Consider the following 22992-nt stretch of genomic DNA (forward strand, 5'->3'; position numbering starts at 1 on the left):
TTGTGTGCACTTTTTTGACATGAAAGTTTAAACTTGACATATCTAAATTGTTTATCACAATGTGTGCACTTATAGACGTTGCCTTTAAGCACTTTTAAAGGGGCAATTGCATCCAATTTGTCGGGATGCGAACTTTTTACATGTCTTTTTAAATCATGTTTATGTTTATACACTTTTTCGCATTTCACGCACTTATTAATTCTTTCCACACCTAACATTTTCGATGTCAAGAAAATGAAATACATACTCAAAAGCAAACACAAACTGTAAACAGTAGAAATGATTGAATCGGAAAATTGATCTAACAGCTTCACTGTTCAATTGGTAATTATACAAAGAGTCTACATTCTACCACATCCAATAATATTTTAATATTAAATATCATGTAACCGCAGTAAATATCGGTTTTTATTCACTAACTAGTCTTTTCAGCGTTTTAAATAACTCAAATTTCGTCGATGTTTATATAATATATAGGCAACCCAAATTACACGCCGCTACCCCTCGGGTCAAGATTTAGACAGAATAATTTTACTCGGACCGAAGAGTGACTGTCCTTGAAAATTTTTCAAATAAAGAACAGGGCCTGGATTCCGTGCACTGTAGATATCTACATGTCGCTTTCTATCGATGTCAATTTTCGTAAAAATATTTGAATTTTAGCTTTAATTGAATTATTTTCTAGTTTTGCTAGGTTATACTCTAATTGATGCTGAAGTGAGACTTAGTAAAACAAGAAAATATTTGAATTAAAACTAAAAATTAAAATATATTGACACTGCGCATATCGCTTTCTATTAATGTCAATATATTTGAATTTTTAGTTTTAATTCAAATATTTTCTTGTTTTACTAAGTCTCACTTCAGCATCAATTAGAGTATAACCTAGCAAAACTAGAAAATAATTCAATTAAAGCTAAAATTCAAATATTTTTACGAAAATTGACACCAATAGAAAGCGACATGTAGATATCTACAGTGCACGGAATCCAGGGCCAGAGCTCCTGTTAGATATAAAATTTTTAATGGACTGCGCGTGCGTGGTAATGTTATTGCAACTTTAATAATTATTTTCAGTGCAAAAAAAAGCCTGATCAATGTTCAAAATAGGTGATCATTCCTCAGCGCTTTATTTCCTATCGAATACAGTCATTTGTTTTAAAGATTTCGATCAATGAGGTGCCAACATCTTTTTTTTCGTCCTTGAATTTTAAACCCTTAATAAAAAATAAACTACAGGTGATCAAAATCTGAAACCTAGTGATCATTGCTGTACAAACCGTGAGCAAAAGGATGGTATAATTATTTTTACGAAATTCGATCAATGAGGTGCTAACATCTCATAACCCCCGCTAACTCTAATAAAAAACATGTAATCGTATTTATTTTCCTTCCGTTTAGTCAGAGGCGCTGATGTCGGCACTGTGATTGGTGGAACATGACTTTTGACAAATCCTGCGCTATCTGTGAATCTGTAATCTGTGTTCGTGTTCGTTCGTTCGTTGTCGTTCACTTATTTTATATGGTCGGTTATGTGATGTGTTTGGTGTTTGTGTTTAGTTTGTGTTTGTGTCACCATAAAAAGCTGATATTCAGTCGTGTTTTTTGATATTTTTGTTATTTCATAATCGAGTACCTTTTTAAAGGTAAGTTTTTCTGATTGTAGGTACTATTTATCCAACAGTTTTAAAATACACATTTTATTTCGCGTTTTGTTGTTGGGTCTAATGGCCGATCAGCTGTTGTGTGCAGCCGATAAATTCAACAAGTAAACATATATTTAATCGAAATTAAATACTCATATTTCTATGTAAAATGTCACATTATTGTATAAATAAATAATTAAGAAACAAAAGTTGTTTGTGTTTTACCTTTATTGTCCACTTGAATAAAATAATATTAAATATTGGAAGTACCGTATGGAGGCTATGGTGTACCTAGCGTGGAGGCTAGATAACGCTACCCTTCCTATCCAGTCAACAGCAAGAACGTTTAAAATTTCACACCTATCATGTCGAAGCTACAGACCACTTATGTGGAGGCCAGATTTGTAGTATCCTTCCAATTTTCCAGGCGCTGAAATACGTGACATATTTTTTGAAGGGTAAGATCGCATTCTACCAAATCACACAACACTTTTTTCTATGATTACTACTGGTTGCTGGTCAAGGCCAAACAAACCAAAAACCAACGCAACGGGCCAAGGGCCAAACTCACACACAGATTTGATATTTAATTTTTCTTTTAATAAAATAATTATCAGTATTCTTCAGTATCAGTCACCTCACAACGTCACAACCACAGTTTTAGTAGTTTTCAGTTTAAGTTTAGTGCTTTAAAACCAAACAAGTTTGCCTACGTAATGGATGTTAAGGTAGAAATTAAGAAAGAAGTCGAGGAGTATGAAGATGGATTGAGTAGTACAGACTTAAAATATATTATGAAGACTGAGTTACGTACAGAAGTAGATATAATAGATGTTGAAGATGTTAAAAAGGAACCAGAAGAAGTTGATTCAGGTGAGACACTAAATTAAAATGAAAAATGTGACGCCAAATCCAGGGTGCTCAGTAAAAAGAGTATAAGGCAAAAATGGTCAAAATATTATTTATGCCTAAAAAGGACTATATCTTTACCTTGGTATCAATAGAACAAGTCAATATGGTAATATAAAATAAATAAAATTAACTATTTTATCCCGTAGTAGATATCCCTTTCAGGCCTGAATTTTTTTTGAGTGAAAATGAAGTTTCCCTTTGAATAAATACGATATACGGTATCTAAAAAAGGTGTAAAAAATGCAGAAAAAAAAATTCATTGTTTGAATCACAAATGACATGTCACATTCGTGCGCTCTGGGCTTATGTTCTATGAATGCAGGATCGTAAGTGTATGAAAAAATTCATTTTTAACACCATTAGGGGCAAATAAAAATTATTTTTATAATTGTTTAATATGCTATTACATACTAACTAAAATAGAACAAACATTTTTTGCTGAAATGTCATGTCTTTCCATTGCCTCTTTGCTGAAGAAGAGCTCATTGAAGGAACAGGTTCTTCATCCAATACAGGTTCTTCATCTAATACAGTGTCTTCAATATCCTTGTCATCGGTGTTATTTTTAAACATCTGAACGTCAAAAGCAACATCATTTTCGCCATCTAAATCTTCTATTTCGGACTAGTTACCATCATTTAACACCTCTAGAGCCAAATCGTGGGTGAGAGGCACACCTGTAATAATTAGAAAAACCACTTTTATCATTAAAATATAGAAAAATTAATAAAAAGTCAAACCAATAAATATTTAGTGTTTTAATTTCCTGCTATTGAAAATTGAATGTGTGACAGCAACTCACTATCGTGATATTCAAATTTTACAGGACAAGATCTCTACAAACAAACCAATAATTTCTTAAATCTTGTTTATTATCTTGAAGTTGAAACTTTATCTATACCACAACCCCGTTACAATAACATTAAACACTTATAAAAAAACAAGATATCTTTAACTTACCTTTATCGGTTCTGTCGTCAAAATACACAGCCTTCTTTATAGGGTATTCTATTGCAAACTAAGCGCGAATTCTTTAAATAATTTCAGTTACTCTGATAATACACGATAAACACAACATATTGATATCATCTTTCCTAGTAAAAATATGTTTATTTTGATATTGATACCCACATAAACATGAGCTCACGATCGTGTCAGCCGGTCACGAAAGGGATATGCCAATTAATTACCAATTAATGCAAATATATTTTTTGATTCTTCTGCTAAGTTGACTAAATTGATTTAAGGTAATTGTACCATATTCCGGCCTATTAAGACTTCATTTGAGACAAAATTCTCAATTGTGAAAATAAATATATGGGTATGCCATATAATTTTACCTCAAAAACAGAACTTCTATATTTTGAGTGCGGTCTTTGTCAAATGCTAAATATTGTAGTTTCAAAGTCAAAAGACGGGAAAACTATGCATTTTTCGAGGACAACTTGTTTAAACTAATTTAAAGTACTTAAAAATATCTATATATTTTGGACATAATGAAAAGAATGTCAGTTCCTATTTTTTTCAGCGAAAAAGTGATCGTAGGCAACCCCCTAATCACCACCCTAATTAAAATTAGTCATTGACCTTATTTGGTCTTTTTTATTTATGTATTATTAATAGGTTCTAGAAGTTTGAACGGCTTAGAATGATTAGTTTTTAAAATAATGGAGTTAAAAGCGAATAACGAATTTTTGTAGTTTGGAAAAAATGGCTTTTTCTTGGAAATGGAAAAAGATACAAAAAAAATGTTGAAATATGAAATTGTAGCTTATTTAATTCCCAAGAACCTGGTTTACAAAAATTTTGTCTACGTCAAAAATTGAGTGAGCTATTGACTATTAAAACTTGTAATAACATGCAAAAACCACCTTTCCAACCCTTTCAAGGTCACCTCTTTTTGCGATTGAGGATTTTAAAAAGATTTAATATGAATAAGCTTATAGATCGTGTAAAAACCTACAAAATTATTTTTTACCAAACTTTCTAAGATAAAAAATAAAAAAGTGACAGTTAAAAAATCAATAAATTTTTTTGAAAAAAAAAAGGAGAAATCCAATTGGAAGCATAATAATGTAAGTTAGCAGTGTTTTTAGTGATTTACCTTATTCATTCTTATTTATTTATGTAATATTAATAGATTCTAGACGTTTGACTGGCTTAGAATGATCAGTTTTTAAAAAAACTGGAGTTAAAAGCGAAAAACGAATTTTTGTAGTTTGGTAAAAGATGCCATTTTCTTCATAGAAAGATAGGCACCAGAGATACGAAAAAATGTTTCAATATAAAATTGTAGGTTATTTAATTGCCAAGAACCCGGTTTGAAAAAATTTTTTCTACAGCAAAAATTGAGTGAATCATAAATGAGTATATCGAAAAACATTGATTTTTTATATACAAAACTAACACTTTCGATAGCAAATAAATCGAAAACTATTAATTTTATCAAAAAAACTGTATAGAACATTTTTTGCTTAGAATGAATGTTTTTATTAGCTTTTGCGGTCAAAATATAATAAAACATTTCCACCCCGGGATGGGGTGGCAACGACCCCAATGGCAAAAGCGCCTTTCAGAATCATATAGATTTTGATCCTTGGATGATAAACTGCTTATTCTCAAATTTTCAAGCAAATCAATTCATTCTGTAAAAATTGCGAGGTGAAAAGCTTCGGTTCCTGGCCTATAATATGTCGAAAAAAATTTACCTGGACTAGAGAAAGCAGCCTATTCATTCTCTGAAGAGCCTCTAACAAGAGGTGAAATCGTCGATAAGAGTGCTGGCTGCACTCTCTAATCTAAGTAAAAATTAAGACGATTTTGGCTTCGCATTGCAACTGAATAAAAATGGTATACATGTTTATTTTATATTAGTATTACTCCTGAGTACCTAGGCCCATTTTCCGTTGCAACTTTACCAAGCTGCAGATGGGGGTTGTGAATTGCATAGTGTAGAATTCCTTCCCCTTTTGTCTTCACTGCAGCATCCATCTGGCTTGCATATTGTAGAAGCCTTGGAGGTGTCACCAGGAGAATGGGCCAATAAGTTTTTCAATTAAACATCTTTTAAAAATATTTTATTTTACAAATATTTTTATTAGGTTGAAAAACTTAGTCTTTCATTTAGCAGATGCCACTACGCACCTACTACCTTCACGTCAGTTGCAATGGGGGACTAATATGTCGAAAAAAATTTACCTGGACTAGAGAAAGCAGCCTATGCATTCTCTGAAGAGCCTCTAATAAGAGGTGACATCGTCGATAAGAATGCTGGCTGCACTCTCTAATCTAAGTAAAAATTAAGACGGTTTTGGCTTCGCATTGCAACTGAATAAAAATGGTATACATTTTTATTTTATATTAGTATTACTCCTACACTGGGGTGCAAAATTACCAGACACCTTAAAAATGGGTAATTTTTGATGTCTCGAATTTCCTAAACCTGTTGTCCGATTTAAGTGATTTTTTTAAAATATTATAGCCTTATTCTTTAGCAATATTGCTGTAATAGTATTGTTGCTAAACAGGTAAATTTTCATTGTATACCGGGTGTATCAATCAAACTGTTTTTTTCTCAAAGTTCGCATCACCCTGTGGAATATTCTAGCATTTATAAAATATTGAAATTAAAATCCAACTATAGCCTCATGTTTTCTCAACATTTTGTTTTTTGATTCATTCGCGTATGTTGGATAATAAAAAGTTGGGTACTTTAACAACTAGCCATGTTTTTCATCAATACAGCGTGTTTTTAAATAATAATTGGCAAACTTTAAGGGGTAATTCTACATGAAAAAATAATGACAGTTTGCTTTATCAACGATATGTCTGCAAATGCTTGGTTTCCGAGATAGGGGGTGTTAAAAGTTTTCTTACAAACTGACGACTTATTTACTGTTTTAAAACCGGTTGAGGTATGCAAATGAAATTTGGTGGGTTTTAAGAAGAACTTATTGCACATTATTTGACATACAATTAAGGATTTAATATTCACCATTGGCGCACATACGGGTAATATGAGGGCTTATAGTACCCGTATGCGCGCCAATGGTGAATATTAAATTCCTACTTGTATGTCAAAAAATGTACAATAACTACGTCTTAACACCCACCAAATTTCATTTGCAAATCTCAACTGGTTTTTGAGCAATAAATAAATCGTCAGTTTGTAAGAAAAATTTCAACACCCTCTATCTCAGAAATGAAGCATTTGCGGACATAGGTTTATAAAGTAAACTGTCATTATTTTTTCATGTAGAATTACCCCTAAAAGTTTGTCACACTTATTTAGAAACATCCTGTATTGATAAAGAACATGGCTAGATGTTAAATTCCCTAACTTTTTTATGGTCCTACTTAAGCGAATGAATCAAAAAACAGAATGTTGAGAAAACATAAGGCTATAGTTGGGTTTTAATTTGAGTATTTTATAAATGCTAGAATATTCCACAGGGTGATGCAAAGTTTAAGAAAAAAACAGTTTCATTGGTACACCCGGTATGCAATGAAAATTTACCTGTTTAGCCACAATATTATTACAGCGATATTGATAAAGAATAAGGCTATATCATATTAAAAAATCACTTAAATCGGACAACAGGTTTAGGAAATTCGAGACATCAAAGATGACCCATTTTTAAGGTGCCCAGTTAATTTTGCACCCCAGTGTATAATAGAGTAACTAGGTCCATTTTCCGTTGGAACTTCACCAAGCTGCAGATGGGGGTTGTGAATTGCATAGTGTAGAATTCCTTCCCCTTTTGTCTTCACTGCAGCATCCATCTGACTTCCATATTGTAGAAGCCTTGGAGGTGTCACCAGGAAAATGGGCCAATAAGTTTTTCAATTAAAAATCTTTTAAAAATATTTTATTTTACAAATATTTTTATTAGGTTGAAAAACTTAGTCTTTCATTTAGCAGATGCCGCTACGCACCTACTACCTTCACGTCAGTTGCAATGGGGGACTAATATGTCGAAAAAATTTTACCTGGACTAGAGAAAGCAGCCTCGGCATTCTCTGAAGAACCTCTAACAAGAGGTGAAATCGTCGATAAGAATGCTGGCTGCACTCTCTAATCTAAGTAAAAATTAAGACGGTTTTGGCTTCGCATTGCAACTGAATAAAAATGGTATACATTTTTATTTCTATTAATGTTAACCTAAAGAAATACACAATAATATGGACGGTCTCAGTGCAAAAGGTAACAAGTCATTTTTCGGATTTTTCTTTATCATGTGATATTCATTGTTTTACCAATGTCTAGCTCTGTGCAAAAAGAAACAAGTCCACTACCACTGAATGGCTACATTTTTTACGTGTAGAATGTAACAAGTTAAATATGAAAAATTTAATTTGTGCAGAAGGAAATAAGTGTACTTGTTACCTTCAGGGAAGTATTTGAATTTATCACCATAATTTATTTATTTATTTACGGGCAAGCCCAATTCACAAAATATTACAAAAAACAAATATTTAAAAAGACAAAAGCAAAAACATAAACAGTGTCAACACAAAGAACAAATATTACAATATCTATTGGATAACAAAGCTAATAAGTTAAAGGAAACAAAAGAACATTACGATATAAAAAACAAACAAAGTTTAAGCTTAAAAATTGCTGATAGAAATTATACCATTAACACTGTATGTATGTTTAACAAATGATTTTTGAATCTATCCAAGGAATTGCAGAATATATTTAAGTGATTTAGAGAAGTCGCAAGTCGAAGTGTTCGTGATAAAAAATTGTTGTAAGTATAGTTATATCTATGGAAGCTTTGTGAAAAGTTTGGGTTTGTCTTGTTGACCGAGTAGGTACAAAAAGACTAATTTTTGACAGAAGATCGGGACAGCTACTATTACCATTAATAGTGTTAAATAAGATTGTCAGATCTTTTCTTTTTCTACGGGTTTCTAATGAAGTAATATTCAATAATAATTCAATATCCGTGTAGCTACGATATACAGGGTGTAACAAAAATACAGGTCATAAATTTAATTATGTATTCTGAGACCAAAAACAGTTCGATTGAACCTAACTTACCTTAGTACAAATGTGCACATAAAAAAAGTTACAGCCCTTTGAAGTTACAAAATGAAAATCGATTTTTTCCAATATATCGAAAACTATTAGAGATTTTTTATTGAAAATAGGCATGTGGCATTCTTATGGCAGTAGTATCTTAAGAAAAAATTATGGTGAAATTTAGACACACCATAAAAATTTTATGAGGGTTTTATTCCTTTAATCCCCCCAAACTTTTGTGTACGTTCCAATTTAATTATTCTTGTAGTACCATTAGTTAAACAAAATATTTTAAAAACTTTTTTGCCTCTTAGTACTTTTTCGAAAAGTCAGTTTTTATCGAGATATTTTGAATATTTGCCAAATCCACCACATATTTTATATGGTCAAGTATGATTATAGAGACTTGGTAATAATATGAAAATTTATTTATGATTTACATTTTTAGGTATATTTTGAACCATATTAAAAAGAACCATATCTCGATAAAAGTTGCCTTATCGAAATAATACAAAGAGGCAAAAAAGTTTTAAAAACACTGTTTAACTAATGGTACCGCAGTAATAGTTTAATTGGAACATACACAAACATTTGGGGGTTTAAAGGAACAAAACCCCCATAAAATTTGTATGTAAACATGTTAAAAAAGAATCCGCAACTCGATAAAAACTGCCTTCTCAAAAAAATATTAAGAGGCAAAAATTTTTTAAAAATATTCAATTTAACTGATGGTATCACAATAATAATTTAATTGGAAGGAACACTAATGTTTGCGGGTTTAAGGGAACAAAACCCCCATAAAATTTTTATGGGGTGCACAAGTTTCACTATAATTTTTCGTTAAGATGTTCCTACCATAAGAATTCCACATGTTCATTTTCAATAAAAAATCTCTAATAGTTTTCGATATATTCGAAAAAATCGATTTTCATTTTGTAACTTTAAAGGGCCGTAACTTTTTCTATGTGCATATTTGTACTAAGGTAAAGGTTCATTCGAACTATTTTTGGATTTAGAATATGTGATTTAATTTATGACCTGTATTTTTGTTACACCCTGTATATGTTGTTTAAAAGCTACGTATCTGAGAAAGGTATGCTGAACTCTATCAAGTTTATTTTTATGAACTAGATAATGTGGAGACCACACAGAGGAACAAAAATTAAGATGAGATCTAACAAGTGAACAATATAAAATTTTCATTGAATTTATATCTGTGAAATCACTAGATGTTCTTTTAATGAAACCAAGCATTTTCATATACTTTTGGGCAACGGTACTAATGTGGTGTTTAAAGCTGAGTGAATAGTCTAATATTATGCCTAGGTCTCTGATTTGTGTGCATGATTGCAATGCTTGATCGTTAATAGTATAGTCATGTGTTAGCAAATGGTGATTCCTACAGAAACGCATAATATAACACTTACCAACATTTAATTCCATGCCATTAAGGGAGCAACTCTGGGATAATTTATTAATATCAGATTGTAGTCCAAGAGTATCATCATGAGATCTTATTATTGTAAAGCACTTAAGGTCATCAGCGAAAAGGAGAGCTTTTGTGTGGGAAAAACAAGTGGTAATATCATTAATGAATAGATTAAATAGTAGCGGTCCCAGGTGTGAACCTTGGGGAACACCTGAAGTTACAGGAAAAATGTTGGAATAACAGTGATTTACTCTAACCATTTGAGTTCTGTTTTCTAAATAACTTCATAACCACCTAAATACCAGACCATCAATACCATAAGAACGTAATTTATGTAATAGAAGGTCATGGTTTATCTTATCAAAGGCTTTAGAGAAGTCAGTGTACACTGAATCAACCTGCAAGCCCTCCTCCAGGGCTTCAGATAGGTAGTCAGTATAATTAAGTAGACTTAGCTCAGCAGATTTACCGGAAGAAAGCCCAAACTCTGAGTTAGTAATAACACTAGAGCAGTCGTAAGTAAGAAATTCAGTTATAATGCTTTCAAATACTTTAGGGGTAGCGCTTAGAATAGATATGGGGCGATAGTTCTTAATATCAGATTCAACACCTGATTTATAAATAGGAGTTACATAAGATTGTTTCCAGAAGTCGGGGAATTCACCAGAAACGAGAGAGGCATTGAAAATATGATAAAGTGGTCTAGACAGTATAAAGTTGCATTCTTTTAGAAGAATAGGAGGAATCCCATCGGGTCCAGGTCCCTTATTAATATTCAGTTGTGACAATCTGTCATATATTTTTGATATTTGAATGTGGTAGGAAGACAAACTAACGTTGAAGTGGATTTGGTTATGGTAATAATTTAGTCTTTGGTTAGTATACACAGATGAAAAATGATTGGCAAATAAATTGGATATATCATTTCCATTGGAGGCAATAGAATCGTTTAGTTTCGTTGTCTCTAGTTGACTTGTTTCCAATCAGTAAAAGTACATAAAGTCATTTTTTAATAAATTTAGTATTTTTGTGCCTTAAAGTTGCTGAAAAAAGAAATAGTGCCTGAGTAAGTCTGTGTCAATGGTAACAAGTAAGGAAAATATTGTGCATTTTGTAACAAGTCGAAAAATTTAATTAAATTAAAAGTCCAACTATAAAATTTTTTAAAGTTCAATAAAAAACACTATTTTGTAGTGTTTTCTGAAAAAATATTCGAAAAAAAACCCAAGAACCGTTTTTTTCGTTTCCTCAAAACCAGGAAATTTGACTTACTACCTTTTGCACTGAGGCCGTCTATATGTTTCATTTAATTTGTATAAATGGATTATAAAGCGTTTTTATGAAGCAAATTTGTTCGGAACACATTTAGACCGGGCAGTATCGTCGCCCCCGCCAGCGAAATTATTCCGATTCGATTTTCTTGCACAAACTTACTCAAAAAGAGGTCCTTATAACATATCTAAAGGGTGCCGTGCGGTGCCGTGGTCGAAAAATTGTTTAAACTTTTTTTTTTAATTCACAATTTTTTTTTCATTTCGAACAATATTTTTGTTAGATAAGTTGGACCATTCTGAGCGAAAAAGGTCTCTTGTAATTTTTATCTAAAATTGATTGTTGTCGAGTTATATGCGATTAAAAATTTGAAAAATGCGAAAATGGCAATTTTCAAGGCTTAATAACTCGATTAAAAGTTATTATTATGAAATTCAAAAAGTGATCAAATCAAGTTTCAAACCCCTTCTTCAAGGTCCTGAAGAGATTTTTGTTATTATTTTATTACAAAGCTGCTATTTTTAATTATTAACAATTAGCGCTATAGTTATCGTCGCCCCCGTTAGCAAAATTATTTCGATTAGATTTTTTTGCACTAACTTACTCAAAAAGAGGTCCTTATAACACATTCACAGGGTACCGGGCGGTGCCCTGGTCAAAAAATTGTTTAAACAATTTTTTTAAAACAAATAATTCACAAAAACAATTTTTTTAATTCGAAAAATTTTTTTAAGATAACTTGGGACATTCTGAGCGAAAAAGGTCTCTTGTGATTTTTCTCTAAAATTGATTGTTTTCGAGTTATACGCGATTTAAAATTTGAAAAATACGAAAATGGCCATATAACTCGACAACAATCAATTTTAGAGAAAAATCACAAGAGACCTTTTTTGTTCAGAATAACCCAAATTATCTAAAAAAATATGAAAATGAAAGTTCGCAATGAAAAAATTATTTTTGTGAATTTTTCGACCACGGCACCGCCCGGCACCCTGTGGATATGTCGGACCCTAATCGAAATAGTTTCGCCAACGGGGACAACGATACAGTTGGACTATAGCGCTAATTGTTAATAATTAAAAATAGCAGCTTTGTAATAAAATAATGACAAAAATCTCTTCAGGGCCTTGAAGAAGGGGTTTGAAATTTGAAAGTTGATTTGGTTACTTTTTGAATTTCATAGTTATAATTTTTAATCGCATATAACTCGACAACAATCAATTTTAGAGAAAAATGACAAGAGACCGTTTTTGCTTAGATTGACCCAAATTATCTATTCGAAATATTGTTCGAAACGAAAAAAATGTTTTTGTGAATTTGTTTTAAAAAATTGTTATAAGCAATTTTTCGACCCGTCACCCTGTGGATATGTTATAAGGAACTCTTTTTGAGTAAGTTTGTGTAAACAATCGAAATAATTTCGCTAGCGAGGGCGAGGATACTGCCCGGTCTAACTGTAATTGTAATCGAACGAAGGTGACATTTTAGAATAAATTGGTAACTTTTATTTGACAGTTGCGGTGATGACACTTCATATTTGTTTATATTATTTACTATAAGTATTTATTTTATTATATTTACTGTTTTTATTTACTTTAACGTAAGATTTCAACTTAATTCTTGTTCTCTATTTCTTAAGTTTTTACTTATTTACATTGAATTTTAATTAATTTTGTTGTATAATCCACGTTTACAATAATTATGTTATCTAATTGATTTAAAATGGATTCAGGATTTTTTTATACAATGGCAACTATGTCAACTTAGATTTCTGGCATAGATAATGACGTGCAACAGTAAGTAAATTAGACGGACTGTATATGCATAAGGCTATACGCTGTGAGCTCGTACGTAGAGGGGATATTTACAAATTCGCGAGCACCTTGTGGGATCGGTACTCACCGGAGGGACCGCAGACGTTCGGAAACAATTAGCGTCTCTTTGCAAAGACAATGACGTCGACTTTGCAAAGTAACAAGACACTTACTCAACACACACACTATACATTACTCCCCTGACTTAGTGATAAGTTATACAATTACGTGGCTAAAGGTTCTAGTTCTAAACCAAAGCCAGAATCAGAAAAAAAAATTCGCGAGCGCCAGTAGTGGCAAGTCTGTAAACGTTTACCGGAAATTTGACATAAATGTCAAAGTGATTAATTTAAAATTAAAATTAAAAACATTAATTATAAAAAATATTAGTTGGCCAAAGCTGTGGTATATATTTTTACCTTAAATATACTTACGTTTTAAATGCTGAATTTAAGTTTTTTTAATGTTCTGTAATATGTAATTATAAATTAATCTGCGCCATCTACACGATAATTGTGAAAGTATCCGAAGTAAGAAATTCATATTTTATCAATAGAACGTCAAAATGATTAGCAAAATCTTAAAAAAATCGATTACAATTTAATTACTTTTTTGCGTTGTAAATATTAAGCGATAACAATTAAATAATAAATTTAAAAATTACCAGTGAAAGTTGAATTAGTAATTCGCCAGGAGCGACACCAGCGAAGCTCAGAGCGTACATAATTCGCAAATATTTTACGTGAATCCCTACTTTTTCTGTCTTTACATGGCAAATTACGTGTAGTAAAATTCACACTGGTATGGATATGTAAACATTACTAGAATGTCATTCTACTTGAAAATGTCATCATTAATTTAAAGAGATGGCTTTTGAATGTTTTTGGATAACTGTTATTTTTATAATTGCAAATTATTAATTCAGTTAATAAATGTGATAATTTTTTCACTAACTATGTATTCAGTTATTGTAATAATTTATTTGTACAACAAAAACTAATACTCAATCGAGAAAAGAGGAAAAGTGTTAAAGTGATTTTTTAATAATATATTGTTATGGAACGCTTACAACTTTGAACATCTTTAACAACAAAACACTTGGATCACAGAATATATTATCCTGATGTATTCTCTGCTTGGATCTCCCACAAATAATACACAATAAATAACTTTTTATTAAGTTTACGTCTTAAATCAATTATTTATCAAATACACTATATATAAATAATATTTCATCAATAACTCAAAAAATTCCCGATGCAATGTCAAATATTTAAAATTGTCACTGATTGTCAGTGTCTGACTGACAATATTTTTTTCTCTGATTCTGGCTTTGGTTTAGAACTAGAACCTTTAGCCACGTAATTGTATAACTTAAATGTTGTTCTGAAGCTATTTTCTTGTGGCATTTTTATAATCAAGTATATACTTACTTACTTTCCGTGTCCGGAACACCAACAACTTTAAATTCTGTATTTCCAATGGTTGACCACATAGATGGCCCTGTCATTTGCTATAATTAAGTCTTGTTCTGTGCAGGTCTCTCTCATCTCTGTGCATGATAGTAGATGCCGGCTGGTCTGAACCGCGCCACAGTCGCAGGTATCGTCCTCCTGGTATCCCCATTTTTTCAGGTTACTAGCACAACGTGAAACGCCGGTTCTTAGTCTGTTTAGCGCTTTCCAAGTCGGATACGGTAAATTGTGTCCAGCAGCCATTTCCTCCGAGGGAGGAAAATGTGTCGCAGTAGTTGACGCTTGCCATAGGTGTATTCGGCGCGTCTCTGGCGCTTCGGGGATGGATCTTGATGTTTTCAGGAAGCTTTTCCGAGATCTTAGTCTGCTTGGCTGAGTTTGGTGGTCATATAAGGGGTGTCTTCGGTCCGTCTCCTGCTTTTTCCGTTCTACCTCTGACGTGACCTTTCTCCTGATTGGTGGTGGAGCAATTCCAGCAATGGGGTATACCTCTTCGATAGGTGTCGGTTTCAGGCAACCCGATATTATACGGACCGTTTCATTTAGAGCCACGTCGACGTTCTTTGCGTGAGCAGAGTTTGCCCATACTGGTGCTCCAAACTCCGCGGCCGAAAAACATAATGCCAAGGCAGAAGTGCGGAGAGTGTGTGGTTGTGCTCCCCATTTTGTATTAGTTAGCTTGCGGATGATATTATTTCTGGCACTTACTTTCTTCTTAACATCTTGACAGTGGTATCGGTAAGACAGAGTTCTATCCAGACGGACGCCAAGGTATTTTGGCGTCTTGTTGTGTTCCAGCATCTGACCACGCCATTCCACCTCCAGCGACCTTCGGGCATGCTTGTTTCTCAGGTGGAAAGCACATACCTGGGTTTTTGTGGGATTGGGTTTCAGATGGTTTTTATCATAGTATAGAGCTAAGTCTCCCAGGGCATCTGTCAGCTTCACTTCGACTTCATTGAAGGTTCTTCCCTGAGCTGCCACCGCTGTATCATCAGCGTAAATAAATTGCCTTGTTTGTTGGTGTATGGGTTGGTCGTTGGTGTATATGTTGTATAGAAACGGCGCGAGGACACTTCCCTGTGGTAGCCCATTTTTTTGGTCCCTCCACCGACTGTTCTTGGACTGGAGCGTTACGTAGAAGCGTCTATTCTGGAGGAGACATTTCACTAACCTTGTTAGTCGGAAGTCCTTTGTAGTTTCGTAGAGTTTTGCGAGTAGCCGTTGATGGTTAACTGTATCATAGGCGGCAGTTAGGTCTATGAACGCTACTCCTGTTATTTCCTTCCGTTCAAAACCATCTTCAATATGTTGGGTGAGATTAAGAATTTGACTGCAGCAGCACTTTCCGGGTCTGAATCCTGCTTGTTCTGGAATAATTTTAGTCTCCACATATTCTGCGATCCGGTTCAGTATCATTCTTTCAAAGGCCTTGAAAAGGTGGCACAAGAGAGATACAGGTCTAAAACTCTTTGTATCCGCCGGATCCTTCCCTGGTTTTAAGAGGGCTACCACTCTAGCTTTTCTCCAGATTTTGGGGATTTGTAATGTACGGATGCAGCAATTCATCATTTTTACGAGCCACTCTACGGTTTTTAGTCCAAAGTTCTTTATTTGCTCTGTTCGTATGTCGTCCAGGCCAGCCGCTTTATTATCTTTCATTTGATGGATCGCGCCTCTCATCTCGTCTAGACAAAAAGAGGTACCTAGAACATCTCTTTCTTCGTCGATATTCCGTTGAGCTCTCACCTTGTTCTTTCTTGATGTCGTCTTACCGTTCATTAGAAGATGATGGGCTATCTGATCGGGTGTGACTTCTGTCATGTTGACTGCCGGAGCAGCGGGATCGTTGCCAAGATTCCGAATCAGCTTCCAGGCACGTCTGCTGTTTTGTTTCATGTCCAGACTCGTGACCAGCTTGCACCACCTTTCCGTTCTGTTGGCGGATATCGCATGTAACATTTCCTCCCCAGCCTGTATTGTCGCTTCCGAGAAAGGGTCTTCTTCATATAGCTGTTCGTATCTTTTAAGTAGGGGTTTAGATTCTTCATTGAGCCCCGCTATGTACTCAGTTCGACAACCTCTAGGGATAAATTTCCGTGATACTTGCTTTACGATTTCTACAAATTTATCGTATGAATCAGGGCAAGGTTCTAGCTGGGAAACTTCTTGATCCAATGTTTCAGAGAATTTTTCCCATTTTGCTTTAGTAAAGTTGAACCTTCTCTTGAAAGGAACAATTTCGTATCTGATTGCCGCGTTGGAAAGACAAATTATTGGTCTGTGCTGTGTCTTTGGGAGAGCGCTTCCAACGATTTTTGTCACCTGGTCTCCAATTCTGTCGCTGACAAATATATTGTCTGGGTTGTAACCTCTGCGCCATCTTCCGCTGTTGAACGACGCAGGCTGCTTTGGATCGTGAATAAGTTTTAGGTTCATGCTTTCAGCCCATTTTTCTAGTTCTTCGCCATTGGAATCTGTTTCGTTGTAACCCCACGCGACACTGTGACAGTTGAAGTCACCCAGTACGAATTTGATTTGCTGTGATTGAAAGTTATTCGGTTCCTCAAAAGCAAAGTCAGCGTTTGGTGGTTTGTACATTGACGTTACTGTACAGGAGTTTATCTCCACTGTGAGGATCTCGATGTCATTTTGATCTGTTAGAGATGTGGATGCTACGTCGATATCTGGTCTGACGAAGACTGCGCTACCATATTGGTCGTGTGGTCTCTCCAGTATGAGCTTCATACCCCGAATCCTTGGTCTGCGGCTTGCAGTACCTCTATGGGTTTCTTGAACCAGTAGAACATCGACACCATGTTCTCTGCACATATTAGACAATAGGTCTTCTTTATCTGCTGATAGTCCTTCAATATTAATTGAGGTCGTCATCAAAAATGGCCTTGATAAAGACCGTTTTGATTTTGATTGCATCTGTGTTGTTGGTGCACCGGTGTTGAAAGGATTAGCCGACATTACTCGTTTCCAGGGGACGCCCGATTGTATTCACAAGTGATCACAATCTACGTGGAGGCTCCTTTCATGTCCCCCATCAAGTATATTCAAATGGGAAATAAGCCACAATTTTACCTAAAAATGATTTTTATTAACGTTTCGACGCCCAAGTCGGGTGTCGTTGTCAAAATACAAAATAATACAGTATTATTTTGTATTTTGACAACGACACCCGACTTGGGCGTCGAAACGTTAAAAAAATCATTTTTAGGTAAAATTGTGGCTTATTTCCCATTTGAATATACTTGATTGTATAACTTATTACTAAGTCAGGGGAGTAATGTGTAGTGTGTGTGTTGAGTAAGTGTCTTGTTACTTTGCAAAGTCGACGTCATTGTCTTTGCAAAGAGACGCTAATTGTTTCCGAACGTCTGCGGTCCCTCCGGTGAGTACCGATCCCACAAGGACAGATACTATTTTTCATTTATTAATTTATAATAAATGAAAAATTTCTGCCCCTGGTAGGATTCGAACTCCCGACCTTTCGACTGACAATATATGCTGACAATTATATTCGGCTGAGTGCGTTGTAAGACAAAGATAGATTTGGAAAATATTACCACGGCATTATGTTTATTTTTTTCGAATCCTGAAAAAACCAATAAATATTTTTGAAAAATTTAAACGCAGAATGAAAGACTAAATTATTACCGAGGGCCGAAAGTCCCTTAGAATAAATAAAAAGTTTATTTTGAATGAGATATTTGAAATTAAAAATCACACTAAATTTTCTCTTAGTTTTTCACCCCTGTAACTTATTAAAATAAACATTATAGAAGTTCTCAGGGACTTTCGGCCCTCGCTAATAACGTAATCTTTCATTCTCCGTTTAAATTTTTCAAAAATACTTATTAGTTTTCTCAGGATTCGAAAAAAATGAATCCCCATTTGAACAGCATTGCAGCCGAAAATACGTACCGATCCTCTTAAATTCCCTTAGTTTTTCTTACTAGCGTGTTTATTGGACTGAATTTGTCTGTCTGGTTTAATCCGCTACTGCCCAAATATAATGTGCAAAATAATTTTGAATTCGGTTCTGCAAATGATCTTACTCTTTTTTGTTCTTGAAGTAGAAAAAAGTTTAATTTCTCATGCTTAATATTTATCCTCTAATTATTTTAATTGTACTAATACGCAAGTGCTTACTGTGAGTTCTAAAATAACTAATTTACAATGATTAATGGGATGTTAAAATATCCTTAAAACGGCTACTAGAATTTCTTAAACGTTCGGTGCCCATACCGTAAACAAACTCAACTGTTTTCCTCTCCATGTAATGGTCCATTTAGTAACGTAATGCTACCGCCGGCACTCTTGATGAAACCCTCGTGCCGACACACTGTCGGCGCGGGCACTGAACGAGTTAAACATTTATACCAAACATTGATACTGCCACTTCGTTGCGCATTCTGACCGATTTGCGTTTTACTATGATTTATTTCTTATGGCCATATTTGATTTTATTCGTGTTGTTGAGTTTTTGCGTTAATCAGCCCTGTGATGGATGACCGAAGTTATCTTTAACGTTTTAGGTAAAGTTAAGATAACTCTCAGGGATAATGATGCCCATAACTATTTACGTAAATTCGGTGTGATGTAGGTATCCGTCACCGTTATGATATAGTTATTTCTTAAAACGTTAAAAAAAATAATATTTGAGTAACAAAGAGAACCTTATGTTGAAATAGTACAAGTTGGAGTGAGTGCGAGAGATTGCCGAAAGGCAGCGTTGTTGAAATAGAACAAGTTGGAGTGAGTGCGAGAGTGCGAAAAGCAGCGTTGCCAGAGTTTGGTTGTTAATTGTATCAAATTGTTACAATCGTACCAAACTTTTGATACTAAAGTATCTTAAAGTAAAAACGTCAAATTTTGTGATATAAGAAATTTGCTTCAAATAACATTAAACGACGTTTTTTTTTTTAGTTTTTGTACAAAATGTGTTGGTTTAGTACATTTTATGTCACTATTTCAGTCATTCCAGTGCATTTACAAAAATTTCTCTGGCAACACTGCATATAAGTAGGTATGTTGTAAATTTCAACAGTTATATCTTGATTTGATCTTTGTATGATTTTTAAAATTGTATTACCCTTCTATTCTTAAATTATTAGCTTTACTTTTTATTTTTAATCATTGTTTTAGTCTTATTATTACTTACGTGCTTATTGTTAGTTGAGGTCTGTTTTTTTGATATTTTTAATTTTGTACTGCTTTATATTTGATATTAAATTAATAACATGCCGCACAAAATCCTAGGACAACTTGAAGCAGCGTTCTTCGTTGAATATTCACTTAATTTCTATCTAAAAACAAGTCAAAAGATGAACCTAACCTTACACATCCTTACATAACTATAGAGTCATAATAGTAACTATAGATAACATCTCATAACTTTTTTTCTCTGATTCTGGCCTTGGTTTAGAACTAGAACCTTTAGCCACGTAATTGTCTAACTCAGGTGTAATATGTAGTGTGTGTGTTGAGTAAGTGTCTTGTTACTTTGCAAAGTTTTTTTTTTGCAAAATCTCATAACTTGAGGTTTAACGTCGCGTTATAAAGTGACAGTTGATATATCAGATAACTCAAGAACTGACAAGAAATAACGCAAGTAGTTAAGTTAAATATGATACATCACACCAATTCGAAGATTATAACTTAACTACAGGATTAGTGCTGCCCAAAATCGGTCTTGGTCTTGTTCTTGCGTTTTCGCAAGACCAAGACCGCCTAATTTTAGCAAGAACAAGACTTAGCCTGCGAGACTCTTGCGTCTTGCAGTTAGAACTGAGGGTCGTTTTAGGGAGTATGTGTATTAGTTCGGCTATATTCTTACATACTTTATGAGAAACAAAAAAAAAATTGTAACAAAAATTTTGAAAATTGGACTTATGTTCACTACGAACCATACCATAAACATACATAGCGAGTCAAAATATCCATTTAAAGAACACTTGACACATTTGACACTTGACACATTTGACACGTACTCAGGTCATTATTACAACGTAAAAATAAAATATTTTGTACTTTCTTTCCCATCAGACGACTTCTCTGAAATTAGTTGTCCGGGTTATAGGTCTGGATCCCGCGTATGAAAAAAAGTTGATTAATAGCAAGCTGAAAATTTATTAATAGCTTAAGGGTGTCTAGTCAGACAAACTTTGATATATGGGAACACTGGAACAAAGGAAGTTTTAATTGTGGAACAGTTTAAAAATTTGGAACGGCCAGACCACGAAAGCGTCACATGTATTTTGTCCGACAGAACTTCCAATTGATTTGTTACCCTTTCATTAAACTCTCATGCAAAAATCAGGCTGCTATTTATCACCAAATGGGCATGATAATGAGTGGAACACGTAGAACATGTCAAATGACAGGAATTATGACAGGTGATAAATAGCAGTCTAATTTTTGCATGAGAGTTTAATGAAAGGGTAACAAATCAATTAGAAGTTCTGTCGGACAAAATACATGTGACGTTTTCGTGGTCATGAAAACTTCCCCTGTTCCAATGTCCCATATATCAAAGTTTGTCCGACTAAACACCCTTAAGCTCTTAACAAATTTTCAGCTTGCTATTAATCAACTTTTTTTCATACGCGGGATTCAGACATATTATGAGAATAGTCGCCTTTTAATCATAACATAATATTCTTGCTTTGCGACGCCGATAGTAATATCAAATATCGTATCCAAACTTTTTAAAACCTAAGGGGGGTTACAACTACCTGAAAGGGGGGGGGTTACAACTACTGGAAGGTCTTTGAGGGCTATGGTGTTAAGCGTATAGAGCTCAAAGTACATCCCAATGGGGGGGTTACAACCCCCAAAACCCCCCTGGTTACGCCTATGATTATTATTGTCACTGTGGACCGGGTGTACCAACAAAAGTGTGTTTTTTCACAGAGCTAGCATCACTCTGTGAAATATTCTACCATTTATAAAATACTGAAATTACAACGATTATTTCATTCCTAGGAGATTCTGACCAGTAGAAAGCTACAGAAATCTGAATTAAACTGATAATTTTTGATAATTCCCGTCATTAAGTATATTACGTCAGATGCCCTTCGTTGCTACGAAAAAATACATTCAGTGACATTAATGACAATTAATGTTTTAAAAATTATAAAAGTGATGACTTTCAATCGTCAAATATTTATAAAAACTTTGTGTTTAATTGTACTAATTTGTACTTACATAAATAAATTACAATAAAATTTTGGTTTTGAACAGTTTTATTCATGAAATAATCGCAACAAATTGCACTCGAACTCTAAAATTAATATAGAATGTTTGCCCTCGTGACACTTTGACATAATTTCACTCGCCGTCGGCTCGTGAAATTAAAACTGTCAAAGTGTCACTCGGGAAAAATTCAATAATTTTAGAGCTCTTGGGCAATTTGTACTGATAACCTCATATTTTCGCTTACATTGGACATTATATTCGCTTATATTGGATAATGAAATACACTACTACTACTATTACTATCGGTTTACAGCGTTCTTCGACGCCTTCCGACTCCTAACCGCCATTCTTCTCTGTTTAACCATAGACCTGGAGGGATTTCTCTTTCCTCTAGTTCTTTTTCAATTCCCTCCCTCCAGCTTCTTCTCGGCCTTCCTCTTTTTCTTCTCCCTTGTGGTGTCCATGCCAAAATCTGCTTAGGGATCCTGTCATCTGGCATTCTCTGTACATGGCCGTACCATACTAGTTGTTTTGTTTTCATGTCATCAATTATTGTATGTGTGACTCCCATCATTTCTCGTATTCTCTCATTTGGTATCCGATCTCTTCTTGATTTGCCTGCTGCTCTTCTCCCGAAGTCCATTTTTGTTACTAGTAGCATTTTCTCCGATCTTTGTTTCAGTGGCCAAACTTCACTGCCAAATGTGATTATACTTTTAAGTATGCTATTGTATATGAGCTGTTTGTTCGCTTTAGATATTGTCTGGTCCCACAGAATGCCGTTCATCATGGATATGGCTTTTCTACACTGTATTAATATAATAAAATATATAAGTTTCTAATAAACTTTAGTTAGTTAGAACATAGGCACGGATCACAAGTATAATAATAATTGTGGTGCTGATTTTAGCTGTGTTTGCGTTTTGTGTACCACCGCAAATAATGATATGTACCACCAGTGGTACATGCACCGCAAATTAAGATCCGCTGGTCTAGATATTTATTAATTTGGCTGATCTTTACTATGGCTATGATATTCTAGCTTAAAAAGTACATCTCTGTCACGTTGTTCAAATATATGCAATAGGCTAATAGGCAACTGCGAGACTTGCAAGACTCTTGCTGCAAGACCAAGACCGGGAGCGCAATACCAAGACCAAGACCAGGTGTACTGGCGCAAGACTAGGACTGTCTAAGTCTCGTCTTG

General features: G+C 34.1%; 1 protein-coding gene across 2 annotated transcripts in view; it reads left to right on the forward strand.

Annotated features, from left to right (window-relative positions):
- The first annotated feature begins 1362 nt into the window (after positions 1–1362).
- Positions 1363–22992, forward strand: part of LOC126885940 (zinc finger protein 227-like) — a 60074-nt gene continuing 38444 nt past the window's right edge. The window contains exon 1 of one of the 2 annotated variants that reach the window (XM_050652763.1): positions 1363–2519. In XM_050652763.1, the coding sequence (XP_050508720.1) occupies positions 2363–2519 (157 nt within the window). In that variant the 5' untranslated portion in view covers positions 1363–2362. The remainder of the gene's footprint in view (positions 2520–22992) is intronic. The other variant, XM_050652764.1, reaches the window with a different exon arrangement.

This window comes from Diabrotica virgifera, chromosome 6 (genome assembly GCF_917563875.1).
Source record: "Diabrotica virgifera virgifera chromosome 6, PGI_DIABVI_V3a".
NCBI lineage: Eukaryota > Metazoa > Arthropoda > Insecta > Coleoptera > Chrysomelidae > Diabrotica > Diabrotica virgifera.